General features: G+C 31.7%; 3 protein-coding genes across 3 annotated transcripts; 1 reads left to right on the top strand and 2 right to left on the bottom strand.

Moving 5' to 3' along the window:
* Positions 1-6,130: 6,130 nt before the first annotated feature.
* Positions 6,131-7,955, bottom strand: LOC122605738. The gene is made up of 4 exons (XM_043778694.1): positions 7,599-7,955; positions 6,912-7,022; positions 6,436-6,516; positions 6,131-6,285 (listed from the first exon to the last, which is right to left on the bottom strand). Exons 1-4 carry the CDS (start codon positions 7,854-7,856, stop codon positions 6,205-6,207), a joined length of 531 nt encoding a protein of 176 aa, XP_043634629.1. The 5' UTR covers positions 7,857-7,955; the 3' UTR covers positions 6,131-6,204.
* Positions 7,956-10,157: 2,202 nt separating this feature from the next.
* LOC122605416 lies at positions 10,158-11,160 on the top strand. Its single transcript, XM_043778364.1, has 3 exons — positions 10,158-10,255; positions 10,706-10,865; positions 10,959-11,160. Exons 2-3 carry the CDS (start codon positions 10,707-10,709, stop codon positions 11,004-11,006), a joined length of 207 nt encoding a protein of 68 aa, XP_043634299.1. The 5' UTR covers positions 10,158-10,255; position 10,706; the 3' UTR covers positions 11,007-11,160.
* On the bottom strand, positions 11,071-14,386 carry LOC122605415 (serine/threonine-protein kinase KIPK2-like). The gene is made up of 3 exons (XM_043778363.1): positions 14,155-14,386; positions 12,148-13,387; positions 11,071-12,059 (listed from the first exon to the last, which is right to left on the bottom strand). The coding sequence occupies exons 2-3, from the start codon at positions 13,275-13,277 to the stop codon at positions 11,318-11,320; spliced, it is 1,872 nt and encodes a 623-aa protein (XP_043634298.1). The 5' UTR covers positions 13,278-13,387; positions 14,155-14,386; the 3' UTR covers positions 11,071-11,317.
* Between the last annotated feature and the right edge of the window lie 11,769 nt (positions 14,387-26,155).

Here is a 26,155-nt window from a genome sequence, read left to right as displayed (position 1 = left end):
AGGCCTTTGCTTAAATAATTTAAATACATCATAACTAGTACCCATAAGCATTAGTTAGCAAATCTCTTACATAAAAAGGAAATGAGTTGCTTCATACAAAATAATTCATTAACGGATATATTATTGAAAAGGTGATCGATATCAACATATTTCTATATAAATTTATCCTAATTGACTCGGATAATGCATTACCCAAATTAAAAAGATTAGTACGAGTACATGATAGTTTTTTTTTAAAGGTGGTACATGATAATTATAATGCACTTTCTCTTGGATTAGGTGTTTACTTTTTATTACATCATCCGCAAATTGAGATGTGTTTGCTTTCTCTCAATAAACCGAAACCGCACTTTGCATCAATAGAATCTAACTGATTCATCTCACAATTAATTAACAATACATATCTCGCATTGATATATCATAAGAAAATAATATAAGCTTTTTATGAGTCTAAGATAGTAACTTAATGGCGGCTCAAGGTCTTTGAAGGCCTTAAACTAAATCAATTTTGGGGGTTTAGTTCATTACCATATAAATTAAAGTAAAAAAAAAAGTAGCTCGACTTTTGTTATTCAACTACTAGTAATAAAAGAAATGCAGATGTTGATGCAAAAACCAAAAAGATGTTACCGCAATGCAAATTAGATAATGATACTTAGTACAAAGTCCCAACATTAATTCTAATATACAGAATATTGAGACCTTACAATTTTAGAGACCTAAAGCGACCGCCTAATCTTTTAGTACTATTGAGTCACTTTTGAGTAACTACTAAGTATTACTCTGTCATAGTTGGGTGTGTGATACGGTGTTGTCCTATATAATGATATAGGCTTAGCTTTGGCTTGGGACTGAGAAAGGATGCACGCAGATAAACATTCATGAAATGTTTAAATATGTTATTTTATATATGTTATTTAGTTTTAGTTTAGTTTACGTCTACTTGGTCAAAGATGAGGATAAATAGCGGTTAGCATATTACACCACGTTAATTTCCAAGTTTTATGTTCCAACTAGTAGCAGTTAGTTTATTGTATCTCTTTAGTTTCTAAGGCTATATATAGCCATATGTAGTTCTTTGTTAAATTTATGAATGAATAAAATGAAAGTTTAGTTTTTTTTTTCTCTTGTTTTTGGATGTTTTTGGAGTCTCATCCACTCTACGGGTTTTATCATTGGGAGTTTGTAGGTTTTCTCTGGAAACCTATCAGTGTGTTGAGCACAAAGCTCATACATCTGTCATAGTGTGGATCTTGGTTATGTAGCTAGCTCTGGCGTGGACAACAGGAGTTTACGCGCGTGATTGATCATGACGTTTGTAACAACCCGTCTTATATTGGTTCCTTTAATCTTTATTGTTTTAGTTGAAGCATGCATGTGTAAATTATTTCTCCATAAAGAATGCATCAATCGAAGAATAGACGTTATTGTTTGTCTTGGATTTACCAAGGCATTTTCGAATCGTTCAATGGGGGCTGATTTTCTTTTACTTTTGAGGACTTCCATGACGTATTTCAGAAAAGGAAAAAGTTTATTATTTGGCGATTAAAGAAAGAACAATAAAAGTAGGAGGGAGTAAGGAGAATATATTTCCAAGATGAATTGGCTTCAGTTACAAGCCTACTGAACCATCTATCCTTTTCACAATTTGGTCCCTAAATTCACTTCAAATTTCATTTTCTTCCCACTTACCAAATGGAACTTATTCATGTCATGATCCTCTTCACCTTTTGTATAGATAGAAATTTTAGGCTCATGCTTTTGAGAAACACCTAATAATAGGAAAGTATATCAACTTTAGTAGTTTAGACGTACAGCTATATATAATACAACTATTCCGTATTATACTTAACAACTGTTATATCCAACGAAATCATATCAACGCATGCATGTCAACCAACATTAAATTTAACTTTGTACTATTTTGTAAAAGATGCACACAACTGTTACAATAATATGATTTTAATTCTAGATGTATATGTTCTGATGTTCTAATAATTTAATCAAAAGGTAGGATATAGAGTATGAATTAATAATGCATTATTATAAATGCCTAAATGGGGTATTCAATTCAAATGAAGAGTTATGAAAGTCGGACTTGAATTAATGAATTATGATGCATAGAAGTACAAAAGATCGAATATATCAGATTTAAGTGTTCAAATTCCATGAAGGCCAACACACCACATTTTATTCAATTTATTATCATTTTTTTAATCAATAAACGTGTGGCTTAATATGGACAGAGTAATTTTGTTGGTTGGTATGGTAATTCATATATTACTACTCATGATGATTCGTATTGCCCATGATTCGAATAAAATGAGGCTACCAAATGATAAAACTGGTCGCCATGTTAGGCCTCAATGGTAAAATTAATGATTTAAAAGGAATATGTTATTTCAATGGTAAAACTTCATTTAATTAGTAACACACTCTGAAAATATATATCATTTACTTTAAAAATATGCTGGATTTTTACCTTTTAGCCACATATGTTAATGAAAAATGTGTCAAAAATAATTAGATCATGTGTATTTGTTGTGGATGATGTTTGTGGAATATGATTGGCACATGAGAATATAAGAAAGATTAAACAGATATCATTATACCACACGATAAACAAATTAAAGAAAACAACATAACTCTTATAAGACCAATCTTAATCAAGAAATAGTATAATAACATATTAACATGTCATAATGATGTAGTACAATTGCGCATGTACGTACGTCTTGGAAAAAAAGTAATACTTGTAAAAAGACAACTCGACGACACAACTGAATTCATATGTAAAACCGTTGTATCTATATCATTGAAGCTTATAATTATTCCATACAAAGGCTAACACGTGTCTATGAGTAGTGAGTACCCTGCCTCTTTCCAAACACTAGCTAGCTATAGGCATTTGTATGTTCCTATCCTTGCTCTTTATATATGATCATGTAGCATTCATGAGACTCATTGTCATATGTTTAAAGTGACTTTTTGTGAGGTTATGCCTTTTTTTCATGCCTATGCATGCGATATCTATATATGTTGCTACCTAAAGAGAGTGGTCCTTCTAACAGGATATTATTTACATCAATTTTATTGGAATTATTATGGTTTTTATTTACTTTAACTCTTTAGAATTTATGTTATGAAAAACACTTTAGAATTTAAAATAAATACAATATATAATCAAATTAAAAAAAAAACAAGAACTGCATCCTTTTGTACAACGTACATAATTATATATGAGAAAAATAAATGTGACTTTGTTACACACTTAAGTTGAGTAAAACATCCATTACATGACATCCTAATATTTGTTACACACAAAACACAAATATAACACACACGTACACACATACAAGAAAATGAAAAAAAAATATTTTGAAAAAAAATATACACATGTGCCTCCTCTCCCATTGCTAGGAGCACTTCGACCTTTCTATTGAAATGGTCTAAGCATCCACCGCGCGAAGAATGGTCACATATATATTATAACAAATCTACTATCAACTATAAAACAAATGAAAAGATATTGATCAAGTATTAGGACCATAGATTTAATTGCTTTATTATTTATTTTCATGATTTGAAGTCGTCGCATGCAATAATCAGTTTTGCAATGTTTAGTAAACTTGATCATGGTTTTTTGTTCAAATTTAGTTGATGACAAAAGTTAAAGTATATGTGTGGTTCTGTGTGTGTGTGTAAATGCTCGATTCGATGTTCCTTCTCATACAGTCATACTCGTAGATAAATTTCAACTACTTAATTACATGGGATGTATTTATTTATTTTTAATGCAAAGAGGAAAGTAAGTCCCCAAAAGTTGCACATGAATGGTTCAATTGTGTCCTCTAATAGGACAATATCCCGTGGCCAATAGATATTTGGGATTTTGGATTTTACATACATTCTTTGATTATAACTAATTCTATACCAAACTTGTCGTCAACAACCAGTCAATGATTTCATAAGTCGACATTCTATTTGATATATGATGTGATAGTACGTTACGATATATATAAATGGTTTTCCTAGTAAGCATTTTAGTTCAGGAAGGGGAAAAAAATAATTAAATTGATTACACTTTCTTTGTTCCAACATCTTAATGGGTATATAAAATGGGGAAATAATATATGAAACAGTACTTAACCATTTACACAGAAAAAAAAAAAAAAAAGAAATAGTTACAAATTCAACCCTCATGTTTTATAAAGATTCAAAAATGCCCCTGATAATTTACATAGCAGTACCCAAGTATATGTATATATTAACCCCACATAACAATTGCACCATTGCATATTTTATACATTTTTCGGCATATTACTTTTTAACTGTTGTATGAGGTAAAGTTATTAAATACTCGTACATATCACCTCCTAAGAATATATATATATATATATATATATATATATATATGTAAGAAAAGGTTACGATGTTGTTGATATTTGGCAATAAAAAACACAAATAACTTCACATAACATCTCTATATGTAATAGTGATGCATCAATTTAACATTTACAGAAAGCGTATCAATATTTGTTCAAGTAAATACTTTGAGATATAGATTACTATTTTGTTATAAAAAAAAAAGAGAGAAAGAAGATAAAGTATTTTTTGTTCATGTTATCCGAATAAGGCTAGCAGTTAACTAAGATATATGTGGTCTATTGTTTTAATTTAAACTTTTTTTTTTTGATCATCCATAATGTGTTTACCTTTTTATTAAAGGTGTGGATCATTTGCTCGCAACAGGAGATCTAACTTACGTTGTCTAAACCGGTCCCATGCTAGAGAGTCTCCTTACCCTCAATACCTAGTAGGAGGAGTAACTCCCAACTAAACCGCCCGAAGACATGACATTTAATTGGGATAGAACATTGCCCCCTCTGCAAGACTCAAACTTGTTTCACTAGAGGATTTTATTGTAAAATTCCTTTAAATGTCATTTCTATGTCTCGAACTCAAGACCTCCAAATGTAAAGCTGGTAGGTACTCAACCACTGAGCCATAATGGAAAGTACCATATTATAATGTGTTTACCTATATCAGTTTAAATCTATCTCTGGTGATATTATTAGAATGTTTAATTAGGAGTATTATGTTTAATAAATTAAGGAATGTATACAAGCAAGAGCATGTCTCAATTTCGGTCTTAAGTCTTAACTATCAAAACCAAATACTACTTTAATAAGTTGTATTAAATTTGAAGACCGGCCCAAGGATTATAGTTTTTGGGCCAACCGTTTTATAAAGCTATGAACGGACCCGTACCGTAAGGCCGTAATTGGCAGCATAAGAAATTTGGTAATTAAAAAAAATAGTTACAGATTCCCCAAAGATTGTAGTGATTTCATTATGTCTGAATCATTTGCCAACAAAGTTTCCGAAGTAAAGCCGAATTAAATTAGTTATAGGGATGTGGAGTTTTCTTTATCATAACCGAATTGAGTCTAGCATCACAAAATTTCTGAAATACTACTTTCTAAACATTCATATAAAATCATTGTTGAATCCGGCCTGGGCATTATCAAACAATTTAACATAGAAACGTGTAACAAATACGCGCTACAACAAAAATGTCATATATTCACACTTATTTCACTTATTTTTAAGAGGTGTGAAAAAACTTCTTAATTTGTTCACGCTTAAAAATGTTTAAAAAGTATATACATTTAAAAGTGTGAAGAAATTTAAAAATTTATAATTTTTTCATACTTATATATGTGGAAAGAAAAAGTTCACACCCAAAAGTGTGAACAAATGTCAAACATATTCACATTTAAAAGTGTGAAAGTTATATTGTAACAACTAAAATTCTTCACACTTCTCTTGTGTGAAAAAATTTAGTGTTACAAATTAATCCTCATACTTTTAAGTGTGAATAATTAAGATACTTTTACACACTTAAATGCGTGAAACTTTTTTTTCCACAAATATAAGTGTGAAAAACTTATAACTTTTCAAATTTCTTCACATTTTTATAAGTGAATACTTTTTACACTTTTTTAAGTGTGAACAAATTAAACAATTTTTTCACACTTGTTAAAAGCAAATGTGAATAAATGGAAATTTTTTTGTAGTGACGAGATACAAAATATGAGTAGTTGTTTTACATATGTAGCTAGGCTTAAATCACAACGCACGCACAAAAGCTGAATGAAATCGATCAATATACGAGTAATAGAGTACTACTAGTGTAATTAGTTATTTGTACGCAAATAACTCAAATTTTTTGCTTAGCTCTTCAAGTTTCTTCATCCTCACCATTTCGCTCTCGTCAACCAGCTGCAAATTTTCAGAAGAAGTAATATTCTTTAATATATCGAGTATCGACATCATACATTGATATATAATAATGATCTATATATTACCAATGAATATTGATGTATAAACTGTACGTTAAAAAGATACGAGCTAGTATTTAGGAGTAAGTACCTCCATTAATCTGGTAACTAGTTGAGCTTTTTCCTTGTTTTTCTCATTGAATGCCTCAATAGCTTCTCTGTACTCTTTTTCCTACAAATTAGAACGCCGAGGTTGGTTCAATAATACACAAAATACATGTGATCGAGGACTACTACTAAAACAGTGATAAGAAAGTCTTGACAAAAAAAATGAAAAACGGTTGCTTTAAAAAAATTTCATCTGTCATTTCATCGTATCTAACTGTAAAAATAAAATAAAATAAAGGATACACCGTCTCCGGAACCACATATATATCTTTTTTGCCGTTAAAAAAAAAAATATATATATATCTTTAAGATTTAATGTCGTTTGCAAAATCAGTATATGCTTTGTTGTTAGTGTACGTACCGCATCTTATAATTTTGATTTTATGATGAAAATGGTAAGGTATAGTACGTAAATATTTGTTTACATTGAAAAGGTATGAAGTAATGATAATGTCTCACCTTCTTAAGGCAGATTTGTCCCAACGACTTTACCTCTTTATTGACCAAGTCAACCTTCTTTCTTACCATCAATCCTTCCTTCCACTTTGGATCCTCCAATGCTTCAAGATCCTACACTCACATTATTTGTTTCCATATTTATAATATGCTAAATTGCTAATAATGATTCTAACTTATGTGCATAATGAGTAGTAGTGATCGTACAACAAATTGAATGTCTAGTTTAAAACATATGTGTGAAAATATTGGTCTTTCGAAAGCCACAAATTATGAGAATGGAGATAGAACCCCGACCATAAAAATTTATGCATTTGTAAATAGGCCAATAGGGTACCCTAATAACTAGTAGTAGTAACCAATACCAAAAGGATTTAGATTTACCAACATTAGACATAACTCAACAAACAAAATTAGGTTGTGGATTCGAATTACATGGCATATGTATGGATGGAATATTTACCGTCATAGATAAAAACAAAATACTACCAAAAAGTCAAACTAAAACATTTAAATTGGAACAGCCGGAAAAAAGAAAGTTAATAACGAAGAGTCTATAGTGACTAATTAAGTGAAAGGTGCAAATGTTCCGATGTTGGTATTACAATTAAGAGCAAGATTTGATAGTTACTACAATTTTCGTACATTTAACACGTATAAATTATATAAAAATAAAAAACAAATACTTACATTGCGGATTTCAGCAAGCTTTCTAGTTTCTTGTTCAACTCGGCTTAACTGAGCTTGAACTCTTTCTTTGACCTCCATCTTCTTCTTTGTTATCTCTTCTTCTTTAGCCCGAAAAGCAAACAACGCCGATTTTGACAATTCATCATCACATTCGATCAAGGAGCTTTCTTTAGAATTACTTAGTCCGGAGCTCTTCAGTCGGATCATCTTTTTCGATTGTTGTTGTTGTTGATCCAATGGTGTAGATAAGCAGGCCATCTTTTGCAAAAATGAACACCCTGTTGTTTTTAAAGATGCTCAATCTATGTTAGGTTTAAAATGGGCACCAACTCAAGTAACTTTTTTAAAAACAATCTTGGAATGAGGTGGAAAGTACAAAATGCCCAACTCATTATGCATATATATATTACCACAAAAGGAGAAACCAAATCATTATTAGTTTTCTTTTAATTTGTTAATGAAGACATGGGGTAAGTTAAATGATTAAAAAACACTTAAACACGTTATTATGTTCTACAAGAGGTTTCAAATTAATCATGACATATAGCTATCAAAAAGATAGATAAATATGATATGAAACTATGTATATTAACATAATCTCTAGAGTTTAATTAGCATGTTACCAAATTAACATCTAGTTTATCTAACCGTGAGCTTTAGTTCATGTGGTATGTGTGATAACTCATCAACCATAAGGTTCTCATATGATACGTGTGATGATCCAGGTTCAAGTCTTATGATGAACAAACTTATAAATAGTGTAAATTACGTATAGATGTGTAATTAATTTGTCTTTAGAAAACAACTATGTTTATCTATATATAATCCCTCATAACCAAAAGTATTGTGTACCAGACATATGCACACAATTTAAAAAAAGAAAAAGGAAATCGATTAGAAATGTCCAAATTTTAATGCATATAAATGGCTCTAGTAAAAACCAATAATTAATTTAGATATGAAAGTAGTGCCTAATGATTTAATCTCACATAAATGAAATAACAATATGATTAGAAAAAAGAGGGATTTGAATCCTGGAAAAAGAAATGGAAAGAAAAGACGTGATGTGGGGATGTAAGCTTTTTATAAAGAGAGGACAAAAGGGGGTCGCCTACATACGATTTGCCCAATCTTTTCTAAGAGAATATATATTTTGAAGTGAGGCGGGAGGGAATAGTAGTATATATGTCAGCATTTCATTAGATCAGAAATTGACAAGAACAGAAAATGATAAATAAATATTACGAGTAGTAAAGAGAAATGTATGTGTGTGTATACATTGCTATTGCTATTGCTAATTCGCTATGAAAGAATTGAGCCAATGTCTAAGAATGGTCTAAAAAATCCTATAGATATGATATGCACTCGATGTCACACATTCATACATACATACATTTGTGGTAAATCTATAATTCTATCCTATATTATAAAAATAATAAACCTATTTTTGGTAATATTAAAAATATGAAATATTTTTACATAGCACCTATTAAAATACTTTCACATATGTCAATTAACCATTTATCTTTTAAAATATGTCAATTAACTCTTTACATCAATTATATACACATCTCAATGTCGCTCCACCAACAACAGTCGTCTAACCATCACACCGTCGTCGCCAAGACCACCTCCACATCGCACGGGTACCGTGCTAAGTATATACCTAAGGATGTAATTTCAATACACGCCTTTAACTTTAACTTATACAGAGTTTTGAGAAACACTTAAACAAACTAACTTGGTTGATTTGGGCGGATCATCAAGATAGTAGAGTCGTGTGCTCGTTCTTATGATAAGGGGATCAGACCACATACATACATTTTTATGGAGTGGGATTCTCTCAAGTTAAGCCCCTAACTTGAGTCAAGTTAGGAAATTCTTAATCCTTTGATTAAAATCAAAGGCCATGATCTCTCTAACTTGACCCCTCGAGTTGTTTTCAACTTGAGGGAATCTCCATCCCATTTTTATATATAGGAGGCTGTGAACTTACAATTTATCATTAATGTTGATATAAGGTTTCTATGTACACTACCATGAAAATTAGAGGCCGTAAAAGTGAGTAGGTTGTAATGAAACAAAAAAATATGTGAGAAAATATATAGTATGGAGATTGTTAAAACCGACTACAAAAACAGTAGTTATTATGTCATTTGGAATTGATTATAAGATATGAAATACAAGAAGCAATGAGATTTTGAGTGTGACATTAACATGTTTGATAGTGCCTTACGTATTTTAGAGAGAAATCCAGATTTAATCCTTGATAAATATTATAAAATATTTGAGGTAAGTTTAGAAGTTCATATGGTAAAACAACAATAATAACTAATCTTTGAGCAGGGTATGAATAGATGAGTTGCTTCCATAAATATGGTGAAACATGTAGCGTTAAATTGGGGAATAAAAGTGTTTCAATTTTGGATCTTTAGTGAGCCTAAAATATAAGGGCCCAAAATGTGAAGCCCAATTTTCCACCAATGATTTAATTTTTATTGTTTCTTTCTCAACCATTCTCGAATCCTCGTTTAGTCGTATTTCATGTACGTGCCTACGTGAGTTCTGCTCTATTGCCTTGTCTTGATTCTCCGTTTCTACTGCTTGTGCTCCAACACACACACACACACATACATACAACATATATACATACTCACGTAAGTCTTCTTCTCAAATAAAGTTTCATTCTAGTAATTTAGGATGATCAAAATTATAGACTTGTATTTCCTTAACATGTTAGCCTCAGTTACCTTGCCACATATTTGGTTTGACTATATATTATGTTTATCATTATTAACTAATCAAGCTTCTTCACTCATAATTGACCAAGATTTGTTTTTGCTATTTACTAATGATTGGTGTCTATATACCATTAAATTAATAGCATATATGTTACTTGATTATGTGGAGTTTTATTGATATTTTTCGGTCTGTGCAACTGTATTCGGCTTTCTAGTTTGGGCAAATGTTTGGGGAACTTTGTAAACGAATATTCCAACAGCATATGTGACCTTGATATCTAAGTAATCAAAGTTTATCACATGATTAAGGTAAAGAAAATAAGGCCAGTGAACACACATCGATTGATAAAAACTGGTCTATTGCAGGATGGTCGAGGAGGAACCTTTTAGGCCAAGAGAGAAGATCATTGAGAAGCAAAAACTGTTCCAAAGCATCCATAAACCGACGTATCTAAAAGGTCCAATGGACAAGATTACTTCAGTCGCTATTCCTCTTGCTTTGGCCGGTTCTTCCCTCTTTCTCATAGTGAGTCCACTCTACTTGTTTTTCTTCAAATCAACTTAACTACAACAAATGCACCACTCCTTACTTGTTATTTATTTTTGTGTACTTATATAGGGACGCGGTATCTATAACATGTCTCATGGAATCGGAAAGAAGGAATAAGTATCAATCAGAACGAGTGAACGACTCCACAATATTCTATAATTCTACATGCATGTTGTTCATATATGAGATAACGATACATTATATATATAAGTTATGCTCAACTTTCTTGTAATACATCATGTAGACATGTACACTATACAAAATCCTAATGTACTATACTTATTATATGTTTTACAACATATATAACTTAGAGTCGTCCCATATGTAATAACTACCAAGAAAAAGACCAACATTCTGTTGACCTAAACAACCTTTCCTAGAACATATCTAACCCCGAATGCTCATCAGGACCCTTTGCACCCATGCTCCTAAGTCCTAGCATCGTAAATTTGAGGTATTTCCGGTGGTGTGGCACACCGTATCAAAGCCCAGTTCAGGCCCTCAAAGAACGGATGCTGCTTGATCTCTGCAGCTCCTTTCACTGAACCTAACCTATTTTCAGGTTGCTTTTGCAATAAACATTTAATCAAGTCTCTAGCATGAAAACTCACCATTGGGCTGTCTGGAAACAAGACACCTTGAGATACCACATTTACCAATGTCTCATTGTCTCCCGTGCCTTTAAAAGGTGTCCTGCCGTATAAAAGCTCATATAACAGAATCCCAGTTGTCCACCAATCCACCGGACTCCCATGTCCTTCACCTTTTATGATCTCGGGAGCCAGGTACTCATGGGTCCCAACATATGAGTTGGAGCGAGCATCAGTTGGCTCCACTACTAGTTGCGGCAATGGGCTTACCGGAGAAACTGCATCCGCTTTTATCCTTGGATTAGCAGACATTTTTGGGGTGAAACATGGGATTTGCCAGGAGGGTTGGAAACAGAATGGCTCTATGCAGCTGGACTTTGTGTCTTTGTTGCCATTAATGGACGGTGACGATGGTTTTAGCAGAGTCAGATTAGGATCACATCTTAGGCACAAGTCGAAATCGGTTAGCATTATATGACCGTCTTCTCGTACCAATAGATTCTCTGGTTTTAAGTCACGATATACAACACCAAGCATGTGCAAGTACTCCAAAGCAAGGAGAACTTCAGCAACATAAAACCTACACTTCAAAAACAAAAAAAATGTAAAACAAACCAATAATCATGGTGACAAAAAAAAAAAAAAGAGATTCGAATCTAAATTGTTACCTGGATGCTTGCTCAGAGAACGTTTTGGAGGGCTGTTTTTGGCGGATCGTATGCAAATCACCTCCAGGACAATACTCAATGACCAAACATGAGTACTTATCAGTTGTAAACTGGGAATACAACGTAGGGAGAAACGGGTGATCAAGCAATTGCAGTATCTCTTTTTCTGTTTGAGCTCGTGTAGCCTTTTTTCTAAGAGCCAATAACTCGTTATCCAGTATTTTCATAGCAAAGAAGCAATTTGAGCCGATAAGTTCAGCAAGATAAACAGTTCCAACGTCTCCACCTCCAATCTTTTTAACCAACTTGAAGTTTCTTATGCTTAAGCTTCCATGTTCTTTTTGAGCACAATTCACAACCTCCCATCTCAAATCTTTCGACATGTGAGGCCGGCAACAACTTTTACTGATGCCACTGTCACAACTAAAGCTAGTACTGCTGCTGCATTCACCGATGCTGCTTTTTGAGCTCTGAGAGAACTCGCCTTTTTCTCTCGATCTTGATGTCTCATCCACGTTATTACCTTTCCTTTTTACTTCAGTGATTAAAGATGGTTTGCTAACAACTGAAGCAGGTTTTTGAACTTCGTCCAACATAGGGAGTTTCTTTCTAGAACGAGTGGATAAAGAAGAAAGTTTCAGCTTAATGTTTCTGCTCAGCACCAATTCCTTCGTCGAACTTAATGATGATCTTTCTGAAATAACTTTCACCGTATCTTGATGACATATATCATCATCAACCCCATTATCAGCTGCTACTTGTGACCTTTTGACCGGCCCACCTTCCAAGCCCACTGAACCCTGTGTTGGTTTTGATAACCTTTTCATAGCTGCCATCTCTGCCGCTTGAGAGATACTTAATCCTCTCAGTGCCTGCTTTATACTAACGGGCTGTGAAATTCCAATTCCTGATGGTTGATACGGGACAACACTCATTGGTCTTTTCATGGATTTCTTTTGTTTATCTTTAAGAACTTGTGACAAACCCTGAGTCTTAGCAGTAATCCTAACAGACTCAAATAGTTGGTTAAGCTCATCCTCTACATAGCACCTCTTATAAGATTTACTAGGTTGACCATCCGAACCTTCTTCTAGCTCAATAATTTCACCAGCGCCATAAACAGTCCCCATGCTGACAGACGTTTTTCAATATGGTCCTTCCGTGTCAATACATTAACCCATTTCTAATAAAGGAAATTAATAGCATAGAAGTGATAGTAAATGTAGATCCCTTGTCCCCCCTGCAGTTTGACCATTCAGACTTTAGAATAAGATCAATGACCTTATCTCAAAGTAATAATACTAGCACCAATTTGTAAACAATATCTTATGAAATCTATCGCAAATTTGTATTGAAAATATCATAAACCTCCAAAATCTGCAATCATGCAGAATGGGCTATCACATATAATAAGTATATATACTCAAATCAATAAACCAATAGAACATCAATTATAACACTTAGATTCTAACTACTTTGTTCATTTAACAGTAATTAACACTTCCGTTATGATTGTTCAAAATTTTACAAATACGGGACCGTTACTTGATGGTGCTAGAATACCACGAAGAATGAAACTTAACTCAAAACTAAACCATTAGTGAGAGTTTTCAATTCCATTTAAAGCTTGAAACTTTCAATTCCAACTATAAAAAACAAAGCGATTTCCTGCATAACTTATAAATTGTGCTATTTTTATTTCGATTAAAAAGCAGGGATGATACACCTACACTTACTTTTTACGCTATGTTGCACCTTACTTTACTATTTGGTGCAGAAACTGTACTTTACTCACCAATACATCAATCAAGGTGTAAAAAAATATTTCCTACACTTCCTACGTTGAATATATTTTATATAAATTTCCCCGGAAAGCTATAATAATAATAATCAGATATCCTCTCAAAGATTACTAAGATACATATTACAATTTAGAATTGGACATGGGGCGTATAATAATACAGTAACTAAAGGAAAGGTAAATAAAAAGATAAAATAATTAATTACCTGAACTGAAACAGTAGAAATATGGGGGTTAGGGTTTGGGTTTTTTGTGAAAGAAAATATATATGTGTATAAAATGAAACGGAATTATAGAAGAGAGGAGAGGAGAGGAGAGGGGGTTAGTAAGTTCAGGCACGAGAGAAAGCAGTAAAAGAGAGGGAGAGATTGGAAAGTAAATAAATGGAAATAAGGAAAATTCACGAGAAATATCACTGTTGCTTTCCTCCTCTGCTGCTGCTGTTTGTTTCAAAATTGGCGGATGACTAACATAAATGTTTGTTTTTTCCAGGATAAATAAAGCTAGGTTTATTGTATGTAAACAACACGAAAAAATATTTATTTTATGTAAAAAAATATACGTGTCAATCATATACAAGTGTCACTTATCAGATTTTAATTGGTTGAAACAAAATTCTTATATACAATAAACATTTTTTCGAGTTGCTTACATACAATACACATAACTTTAGTTTTTTCCTTCTATAGTCATTTGGTCACATATATCTAGTTGAGTCGAGGATCACTTTAGTTTTTTCCTACTATATATATTTCCTTCATATTATTTTATATTTATATTTTTATTTTTAACAGAGCATTGTTCATTTTTTATTTTATAAACTAGCACTTATGCTTAATGAGATTATTGGTTGGTTGAAAAAAACCAATAGGGAGGCTTTTTGTCTAAAGTTGGACTTTGAAAAGGCTTTTGATACAGTAAGCTGGAACTTTTTCATATTTGTGATGAAGCAGATGAGCTTTCCCATTTGTTGGCTATCCCGAATAAATGGCACCCTCGACTCAACTAGATCTGCAGTCTTGATCAATGGTTGTCCCACTCCTGAGTTTAATTGTAAAACAGGAGTTCCTCAAGGTGATCCAATATCCCCTTTTCTTTTTATTATCACCATGGAAGCATTCTCTAATGTGTTGCAACGGGCCACCACACTGGGCCTAATCTTTGGGATCAAGCTCCCAAATTTCGGGCCCAATATCAGTCATCTCCTATATGCTGATGATGTGATGCTTTTGGGTTCTTGGTCGTTAACACATATAGCCAACATTACCAGAATCCTGCGATGCTTCTATATTGTATCAGGCTTGAAAGTAAACTTCCATAAATCTTATTTTTATGGAATTAACTTCACCCAGGAACAAACCACCAGCTCCACTACCACCCTTTTCTACAATAATGGCCAGCTACCCATAACTTACCTTGGGCTACCTGTAGATTCAAACATGAACTTAATAAGAAACTGGTCCCCTGTCATTCAAATCTTCGAAAACCACCTTGCTATGTGGAAAGCTTCAACCTTGTCCCTCGGTGGTCGCATCACCTTAATTCGTTCTGTGCTTGACAGCCTCCCATCTTACTATTTCTCACTGTATAAGGCCCCGGTAAGTGTCATCACTAAACTTTAATCCATTCGTAAATCTTTTTTTGGGGGGGGGGGGGGGGGGGTCTTCTTCTAGAGAAAAAACTGCATGGGTTTCATGGGATTGTGTGATTGCTTCATTTAATATGGGCGGTCTTGGGTTGGGTAGTCTACAAATTAAAAACTTATCATTGCTTTCAAAATGGTGGTGGCGGATACGCATTGAACCCCATAGCCTTTGGGCTCGTGTTGTATCTACTATCCACTTATTGAGAAGAAATTGCTCACTGGTTTCCCTTAATTCTTCAATGGTGGGAGTTTGGAAGACCATTGCCAAACTAAACTCCCACCTTAGTCCTTTTAATCTTTCTTTGGAGACTATGATTACAGGTAGGGTTGGAGATGGAACTCAGATTCATTTTTGGATCGATATGTGGATTAATGATGTACCACTCTCTACTTCATACCCCGATTTATATAGACTAGAAAGGCATAAAGCATGTCTCATCAAAAATCGTTGTACAAATGGACACGCCCTCCATCAACATTGAATGAACTATTCCAACTTCAACACATGTTATCGCAACTCTCACATATTACCCTATCCAACTCAAAGGATTCTTGGCTTTGGAAACATGACCCCTCCAGTTTGTTTACAGTAAAGTCAATCAAAGGTTGCCTTCATTCTGCTCATTACGGACCTACCCACTCGATTTACCCTTGGAACCGTCTTGCACCACTGAAGATAAACATCTTTGGATGGCGTCTTGAGTTAAACCGACTTCCCACTATGGATCAGCTAGCACAGCGGAACATCACGGTGGGCTCAAAAACTTGCATCATGTGTAACTATCAAGATGAATCCACAAACCATCTTTTCTTGCACTGCTCTTTTGCTAAATCCTTGTGGTCATATTTTATCTGCTGGTGTAACCTGCCACTTGCTAAACCACTCAACATCCGAGAGCTCCTCATGGCACATCGAGATCCCTGTATCAGCCCCAACAAACGCCAAATAATGAACCTGATTATCCTTGCATTCTGTTGGGTTATATGGAAAATTAGAAATGACTGCATTTTCTCCGGCAAGACACCGTCTTTAATATTTGCATTCAAAGAACTCAAATCCACCAGTTTCTTTTGGATTGCAAATCGTTCACCCAAAAGAACCATCCCTTGGCAAGAATGGTGTACTTTTAACTTCGTTTCTAGTATAACCTAGTACCCTGTATATGTATTCTCTTATCCCTTTGTCACCTTGTAATGTATACCTTTCTAGCCACTCGCTAGTTTCTTTTATAAATAAAGATTTGAATGTTAAAAAAAAAAACTCTTAAATTATATGATTTCCCATGATACAAGCTAAAGAAAACCTATAATATACTCTCATAAATCTGAGACATGATAGGTACAAAAACTTAACAGAGTTCAAAGGTTTTATCTTTAACTCTTACAAAATAATTAATAATTCTTTTGTAAACAATTCTATAAAAATCATATGGTTTCTTATTTTACCAATTTTATACTTGACTTTTTATGAGAGTGTTTGCAAATTGCAATGATGAGTGGGGTGTGAACGGTGTTGAAGTCCACCACCCTAGTCCACGTGGTTATTCCTTATGGTTGTGGTGTCGTTCCGAAGTCTTGGTCCAACATCGTTATAACGATGCTTAAAATTGTCGATGACATTTAGATTTGGTTTTTTTTTATTCTTTTGTTTGATTGTGTATTGAAATACTAAAGGGTCTGAGTTTTAGGTTTTGTGGAATCTAATTCTTGTGTTAGTTTTATAGATATGATGTTTTATAGATACGAGAGCAAGTACCCACGCGTTGCGGTGTTGAGATGGTGGGGTTGATATGATAGGTTATATACCTAGGTCATAGAGTATGATAGGTTATAGGAGTTGATATGTCATAGAGTATGATAGTCAAATGCCTTAGCCGTACTGGTTCCGCCCTCGGATTTAAAAATTTGTCGAAAGTATATCGAATGACATCTCTAATGAAAGAGCATGACATTTTAAGAACACTTATACAATTTTTATAATTTATCGATGTACGATTTTTGAGATAAAAGATTTTGAATGAATTGGAGGAATAAATGAGTTATGAAGGAGAGAGAAAAAAAATGATTGGTTGAGATTTGAGGAGAGAGAAAGGGTATTATAGTTATTTTAGATAAATATAGAATAGATAAGAGGGGCATTTTGGGGAAGTACTTAAAATCAATATTGAAAATTTCAAGTTCAATGTCGAAAATCTAGAAAAAATCTGTTTTATAATATAGAATAGAGGATGTGGTTGTGTATTGGTGCTTATGTGCCATAATATGATTCTATGAGAAACCACCTTGGTATGGTTGTGTAGCCTGCATATGCTCTAGAATTTAATTGTAATAATAATAATAATAAAAAGTTTGCAATAAGAAATTAGGATATATAAACATTGTTATGTTATGACTCAAGACAATTATCACATATGAGTATTATTTAAAAGACTATGTTTAACAAATTATTATTATTATTTATTATTATTATTATTATTATTATTATTATTATTATTATTATTATTATATTCATAAAAAAAATATATTTAACTCATAATTCATACATTTAGTGGTTAATTTTTTTATACATTTTAAATATAATTTTAGAAATTATGTTTATCTTTTACTCATGTCTTTATTTTCAAACTATAAGTTCTCTCATAATAAAAAAAAAAAAATACCTAGACCTAACTTTCCCAGTTCATAAGTTTCTGAATGATATAAATAATTGTATCACTTCTGAATTAATATCTGGTCAAAATTTCAAAAATGCTTGTGCCCAAAATGGAAATTGGTTGAACCACGATAAGAGGTTTAGTATTAAATTTTGGTTGAGCCAAAAGCCCAAAATAAATATATGGTTTTTAATAATTTCTCTTTTATGTTAGAACTTAGGTCAATTTTTTTAGCATAATTCAGTTAGGCAGAGTTTTTTTTTTTGTTCCATTTTTTTTCTAGTCAAGGTCTTGATATAGAAGAGCTCAAGTGGTCTTATACGTGGTTAGTTTCTTGATATTTGATAATGAATAATACAATCTACTTTTCAAGTGTATGGTATGGCTAGTTATGCCTCATCAGGAGAGCAAATGATGGATGAATTACAACTACAAGGTAATGCTGCTTGAATATTCTACAAAGTTGAGGTAGAGTTGGCTTATGTCTGCCAAGTTTGAAGTAACTACTGATCATAATCGAATGGTGTAGGGTTGTGGTCAAGGTTTGGTTTGTATTTAGGTTCTGGATGGAGCTCCATAAGGGTGAGTATGGTTTGGTTTGGTTCGGTTTTTAACTAAAACCGAAACCGAACCGTTATAATTCGGTTTTTAAAAACTAAAACCATTAGGTTTCGGATTTTTCGATTTGGGTCTATTTCGGTTCGGTTTTCTGTTTTAGTCGGTTTTTAACCACTTGTGGTTTGGGTCAAATTTAGCTTGAAAAGTTTATAAGTTTATACCATAATTACATCTTAATTAATTTCAACACGTTTTGAAAACAATATTAGTAACAATAACAGTACAACAATGACAACAAATCCATAAAAGTAAGTTGTACAAACTTCAAACAAATTTTATATATAACTATTTATATTTTTTACTCGTTGTTTAATTATACAATTATTAAAACAAATTAACTTTGTTATGTACTTTCACTTAAAACATATAAATGATATTATTATATACACCTAAAAATGCAAATATATTAACATATTTATCAAAATTAGTAATAAAATGATGTAAATATAAAATAAAGTAAACATATATATTTTTGGTTCGGTTTGGTTTTTCGTTAGAAACTAAAACCAAACCACAACTTTCGGTTTTTAGAAAACCAAAACCAATGTTTTTTTGTTTTTTCGGTTCGGTTTTTTTGGTTTTCATGATTTTTTTCGATTTTTGGTTCGGTTTTTCTCACCCCTACTCCATACATCCATCCAATTGCTTGGGCTTTAATATGGTGGATTCCATACTTTTAATTTGGATAAGATTCTTAAAAGTTGCTTGAACAAATAAAGAAGAAACAATTTGAATAATTGTATTAAAATTAGTGAAGTTTGAATCTTAAATTTTGTTTTTTGATTTAATGAACCCCAACTTCACTAATAAAATTGATACAACTTTAAAAAAATCTTATCTCTTTTAGTCACTCATGTCTAATGGGTTGATCACAAATCGATATTTTTTTAATGGTATTCCAATTCATGACTCACCTATTTATTTTTCATTTTTAACGTTCAAAATTATATTAAACAGTTTAATTAAAACATAAAATTTCATTAATAAATAAAATAAAAGAATACATTGCATAATAGTTAGGGGGAAAAAAACTACGGCAACTAACTCCTTTAAGGTATCCGTTACCAATAAAGCTTAGACCCACATGTAAAGTTTAAATATGTGGGTTTGATCCTTCGGGGTGCCCAGATCATGTGGGGATTAGGATGAAGGTATTGTACCAACATCATATGGCTCATATGGGGTGAGTCGATGGGTATCCATTTGTAGTACCGGGACTAGGGTTCCCTCAATTACCCTTTAAAAACCGTAAGTCGGCAAGCTAACAAAGGTAAAATCCTTTTGCTGAAAAAAATCGCAAGACCATTTGTATTTCACCGCGAATTCATCTTTTTATGCAAGAGTCTACACTAGCCTATAGAAATCGATTGAGGTAGAATATAATTATATAATTTATATTGGTTTTGATATAACGGTTGAGTACTCGTTTGAGGATAATAAGGAGGGGGTTGCAATTGCACTTGGATCAAGTGTACGTGTTTAGATCAAAAGGCCCGTCCATGACTTTTGGATTGCTTTGAAACTCTTCCTTGGATCCATGAAGAGTTTTTTAGAGTGTTGGTATTGATTTGAGTGAAAATATTAGTGATTTGTTTAAGGATTGGTAGTGTTAAATAGGTATGAACAGCAGGGTTATATTTTTATTGTTTATTTTTTTAAACGGTCATACAACTGTTTAACGGTCAAATTTTATGCTCTCCTCACACGGACACGTTGTCACTAGCCTTATAATTACATGTATGATGTATCACGATATCACCAATACATATTGATCTATCATTTATACATCTTATAAAAAGTTTTGTTGAAGACTTTCCTTGATTCGATGTTGGCAATAAATGTTCTATTATTGAGATGTTTGTAAATTAATTCTCTTCAACTAATATTGTAGAAAGTAGTTAGAAGACGAATTCTTGATAATATCGCAAAATATAAATAGAATACACATTTTACAATAGTGTTTCTTAAATTTTCAATCCATACAAGTTCATCAAGCATCATTTTTGGGCTTGTATTATAACATAAAAAAATAAAAACAAAAACAAAAGAAATTAAAAAAAAAACAAATATTTAAAATGCTTGATGTTTATAAATGAGGATGATTTGTTAAAACAAAGTCACCCCTATAAAAATTATAATAAACAAAAACTAGTGGGTACATAACCCCTTCTGCAGGGCCTCGTTTATCATGTCTACATGCATTCATTATCGATACGGCTCAAAAATGAAATAAGGTTCAACAAAATACCCAACTAAAAAAATCAAATGCAACAACAAAACAATTACTTTGGCATATTTCATCAACGTATGTTATGTAAAATATGTGTTTATGTAAGGGAAATAACGCAACCATGCTCATAAGATTGTCATAGCAAATATACGTAATTATGTTATACAAGAACATAAAAAAGGAAATGCAGACAAAAACGTGCTCTGGTCAAATCGTAAGTGGATTTAAAATGCAAAAATGTATTAGAAAAGTGCAACACCACTACCACTTCAGTGGCACTTCATCGTAGATATATAAAAGGAAACCAAAAATGACAACATTAAAAAAAAAATTAAAACTTGAATAGATCATAGACCCAAAATTATTTTATTTTACAAAGAAAACTAAAAAATAAACAGCCAAAAAATACAGAAATGAAACCGCTTATGGTCAACAATTGTGAGATTGGTTTTGACCAAGTATCGGAACTGGTTTGGAACCAAAAATTAGATTCGGTTCCAAACCGACGTACTTTAATTACCGGAATAGGTTTCAAATTTCGGGGGTTTTTTGGATCGGTTAGGAACCAGATTTTTGCCCATGTCTAGTCATAATTATATCCCGTCGCAAAATATGGATCTGAAAATTCTTCTCCTGTTCGTCGGTAAGTCGGGGTCACCACTTTCCAATATAGTTATTGACTTATGATTATTTCAACCCAACTTGAATGCAATGTACTAAACAATAAAGTCCATGCTTTATTGGGCCGTTGACGATATGATAAATTGATAAATGATGTTAAGATATAACATAACAAATTGGTTTGCAATGAAAAGCCATTTATTTAGCCATTTATTATATAGGGTACAGGTGAAAAAAAAAAGAGTAAGAACTAAATTCATCATAAGCTAATCAGTTCGCTAAATGGAAAAACTGAAGATACTTTGTACGGGCATAAAAAAGTTTCATGTGCAAATATAAAAATTATATCACTCATTTGGGGCTCTATTCATCTCTTTAGGCTTCTATTAATCGAGAAATAAGTTTGATTATCCATCCTTTTGATATACTCGTATTAGATATCTAGTTAAGGCATTCTTCGGATTATTCAAATGGAGGTTATAACTCATGAGATGCATGGTTGACAAAGTTATCTATCAAAGTATTTTATTTATTACTTTACATTTTTATTTTGTTTAAATATCTGTATGTGAGAAGTTTGTTTTATATCTAAGATTAGATTTCAAATCTTTTACATATAATTTGATACTGGATTAAGACATGTGTTGAATATACACATTGTTTATGACATATAGAAGATAAAATTAAATATATGTAATCTAAGAAAAAATGTGAAATAACAAACCGATGATTTCAAATATAAAAAATGTAATTATGAAATAGCAAACTGTTAAAGTCAAATATAAATAGGGTAATGAAAATCAAAATAATAGAATGTAATAATGGAACATTGACGAAACATTTAACATATTCGTCTATCAATATCATTTTAATGTTTGTTGTTATAACTGTTTTCTTAACAATACAGTTAAGGAAATTTCTTGTAGTTTTTGTAATGCTTTTTGTTTTTCTCATGAAAGTTTTAGATTATAAAGTTCTTATCAATATATAATTTTTGATAATTTGATAAATTATAATAAAAAAGAATTAGTTATAACTATAGTTGAATGAGACTATAGTTGGTTGGTTTTTTTGTTTATTAAAAGAATATTTTTTTAATTATTTAATTAGTCTGATATTTAAGATAAACATGAGTTTAATATTTTATGTATTTTATTCTAATAAAATAATTATTTAAGAAAAAGAAAGGTTTAAAAGTGTAAATTGATGATAAGTAACAAGAAGTGTAAATTATATTAGGACATGTACTAATTTAATTGAAATGGATAAATTGATAGTTATGATTGGTCAATTGATATTAGGTTAAATGTCTTTTAATATATATTAACATAAGATACTAGTATGAAACTCGCACGTTGCTTTGACTAACGCAATTGGTAGTTTTTCAATCATCAAAAGATATATTGCTTTGTTATTCTTTCTTTTTAATAGAACCAGGTTAGCAATAATTTTGGAGTTGAGTTGTGATATACTCATAGATCATCCATCATCAAATGTCCCAACCGCCACCGTCTCATTGTGTGTACCGTGCTAGTTGATATGACAGAATCTTAACAACATGTTTAACGGTATCTAACAATAAACTAAAAAAGGATTGAGATATTTTTAAAACGACACGTGGCGTAATCTTTGGTCGATATATGTCCATTTAATTAAATTTTTTTTAATTAGCTTTTGTAATTGTATACAAATTTAATTTCCTTATTAGACTTAAAATTAAAACCTAACTTTTTACTTATAGATACAAGGGATTAGTACGCCGGAATGCAACAAACTATGCCCAAAAGGTTATAGTGTGCACAAACTAAGGTTTTTATTGGTTGGTCACAAAAAGTTGCATGATATAAACTTTTTTATTAAGTTTATGCATACAATTATAAAAAAAAAAACGTTAGTTTGTGCACACTATAACCTTTTGGGCATAGTTTATTGCATTCCAGCACACTAAACCGTAGATACAAAAACACATTATCACCTTATAACTTATAATAAGTAATATAAAATTTTCACTTTTTCACTTTTTCTCATTAATAAAATTTTCACTTTTTATTTCTCAATTCTTCAATCCTATTACTTATCTTACTTATAATAAGTTATTGACACGAACACTTTAAAAATTTAAGTTTACGACCCGAAATCACAAGGCTATTTGTCGTCATCCACTATGCTTACAAGTTCCGATTTTGATGTGATTGTAAAAATTTAAGGTCAATCCAAAACTCTAACTAAACATATATTAATTATATTTATCATTACTTCTTATTATAATTTAGCTTCGTTTACTTTAAGCACAAGTTATTTCGTAATCACAAATCATGTATGAGGCATATTCAAATTTTTTAATGATACAATATATATAGCTATCGTATATCATACGAATATTAGTGTTAGTTTGTGCTTAAAAGAAAAAAAGAGCATGTAAAGTAAATTGTTTCTAATTGACAAAAATAGAGTCATGGGGACATGACAAATGGAAGGAGACACCGCCCATGATACCTTAGGAAACATTTAACTGATTTTAAGGGGTGGTGGTGTTGAGTTTAAGCATCTTTAATACAAAAAGGTTAATTTCCCAATTGTGACACGTAGTAATGGTGGAGACATCCCATGCCTCAATTCATGCTACAAGTTGACTATAAAAATTTTCTAACATATATTTAACGCAATAAGTAGATTAATTTGTAAAAGTTTATTTGTAATTGGTTTGTAATCATAACATTACTCTTATAGATATACAACTACTAAATGAGTCATCATTTTATTGAGAGAAATAATTAATCTTTTTAACAAAATAGCCTAAAATTCTTTTAACTATTAGATGATGACATGTTAAAAAAATCAGGAGACAAGATTATAAAAGAGAATTAGTGGATATCACATGTCACCTTCTTAATACTTTAAGAGGATTATTAGGCTATTTGGTTAAGAGGATTTATCATTTTCCTTATATCATCAATATAAGTAAATTTGTTTGTGTTTATATGATTAATTATTGAACTTAAACATTTAATTATTGATCGATGTGGTCAATTTTTTGGATAATACTACCATCCACGAATACAAAAATAGTAGAGATGGAATGATGGATGTTTATGTGGAGACGAGTGCAAATTCTTTGGGTCGAATATATATAAAAATCAAATAAATGAAAAGATTTGACGACTTAAATGTGTCATTTATATCTATAAAAATGCTTCAAAAATACATAATGATTTTTGTAAAGGTATAATATTTTAGTTATACACGTAAATAACAATTATTAGCGTGCATAAAATAGTTGAAATTTTACTATAAAATTCAAGGATGAACTTTTTTTTGATATAAAATATTGAAATTTTTTATTTAAGTTAATGATGGCCATTCATTAGAAATTTTTTTTTCATAACCATCCCCATTGTCAGTTTGTCACTGATACCACCACTAGTCTTCATGCCATTGCCGTCGTGAACGGTTGTTCGGTACCCCACTTGTAGTTCATAGTTAAGCCGCTTATATCCCACACAATATTTTAAACTAAGTCAACAATAGGTGGCACCATTACAAACCTTCATTTTACATTTATATATAGGGAGTAATTAAGCTAAGACAATATACGATCTATATCACACATTATACAAATATAGCTGTAGTTTAGATTTAATAAAGCTTATAATAGCTATATTGATTCATATAGTTGTAGTTAAGATATTTTGAGACCACCTTTTATTTTAGGACCAATTAGGACCATTGATTTTTGTACACCATCATCATGTACTACGATATACAAGATTTTTGTACACCATCATCATGTGTAAGTTAACTTACGCATGATTTTCTGGTGGGTCCGTCGCCAGAAAGTCTTAGTGTTTTTACAAAAAGGTCTTGTATATCGTAGTAGATCAAGATGGTGGTGTGTAACTTACGAAAATCAATGGTCTTTTTTTGGACTTTTTTTAGTTGGTCTCAAATTAACTTTCCCCTATATATATATATATATATATATATATATATATATATTACTTATAAAAAATAGACATTTTTTTTATTTTTGAAAAGGTTGAATGTTACACATGCAATATTACAAAAATACTCTTTGAATAACTACATTGATCAGTCACATTTACTTCAATAGCCTACACTACCCGTCGCCGCCACCACATCTAACCCCTGTCACCCGTCACCACTGTATTACCCTACCGTATTGCATAGGCAACATGCTATTTTATAGTTAACAATCAATATCTTCCTTTTTTGAAAAGTAACAATCAATATCTTCTAAACACACACAAATTAAAAAAGATAATAAATCATGATGATTGGAATGAAAAGATGAATAACTACCAAATGTATACACTCCACATAACAAACATGGATCCAGGGCCCATGTTAACCCAACAAATAAGCTTATAACTTTAGTAGGCCCAAACCCTCCATCCTTTTACTCTTCATAAACAACAACA

Source organism: Erigeron canadensis, chromosome 6, assembly GCF_010389155.1.
Source record: "Erigeron canadensis isolate Cc75 chromosome 6, C_canadensis_v1, whole genome shotgun sequence".
NCBI lineage: Eukaryota > Viridiplantae > Streptophyta > Magnoliopsida > Asterales > Asteraceae > Erigeron > Erigeron canadensis.
The sequence above is the reverse complement of the archived record's forward strand: the minus strand, read 5'-3'. Positions and strand labels throughout refer to the sequence as shown.

Bases quoted from the DNA above. Each gene is read 5' to 3' on its own strand.
- LOC122605738 (XM_043778694.1), bottom strand. From the start codon at position 7,856: ATGGCCTGCTTATCTACACCATTGGATCAACAACAACAACAATCGAAA. The intron at 7,023-7,598 runs GTAAGTATTTGT...ATGTGAGTGTAG, and splicing joins AGCTTGCTGAAATCCGCAAT to GATCTTGAAGCATTGGAGGA. The intron at 6,286-6,435 runs GTACTTACTCCT...GAAAATTTGCAG, and splicing joins TAGTTACCAGATTAATGGAG to CTGGTTGACGAGAGCGAAAT.
- LOC122605415 (XM_043778363.1), bottom strand. From the start codon at position 13,277: ATGGGGACTGTTTATGGCGCTGGTGAAATTATTGAGCTAGAAGAAGGT. The intron at 12,060-12,147 runs GTAACAATTTAG...TTTGAAGTGTAG, and splicing joins TTCTCTGAGCAAGCATCCAG to GTTTTATGTTGCTGAAGTTC.
- LOC122605416 (XM_043778364.1), top strand. From the start codon at position 10,707: ATGGTCGAGGAGGAACCTTTTAGGCCAAGAGAGAAGATCATTGAGAAG. The intron at 10,866-10,958 runs GTGAGTCCACTC...GTACTTATATAG, and splicing joins GTTCTTCCCTCTTTCTCATA to GGACGCGGTATCTATAACAT.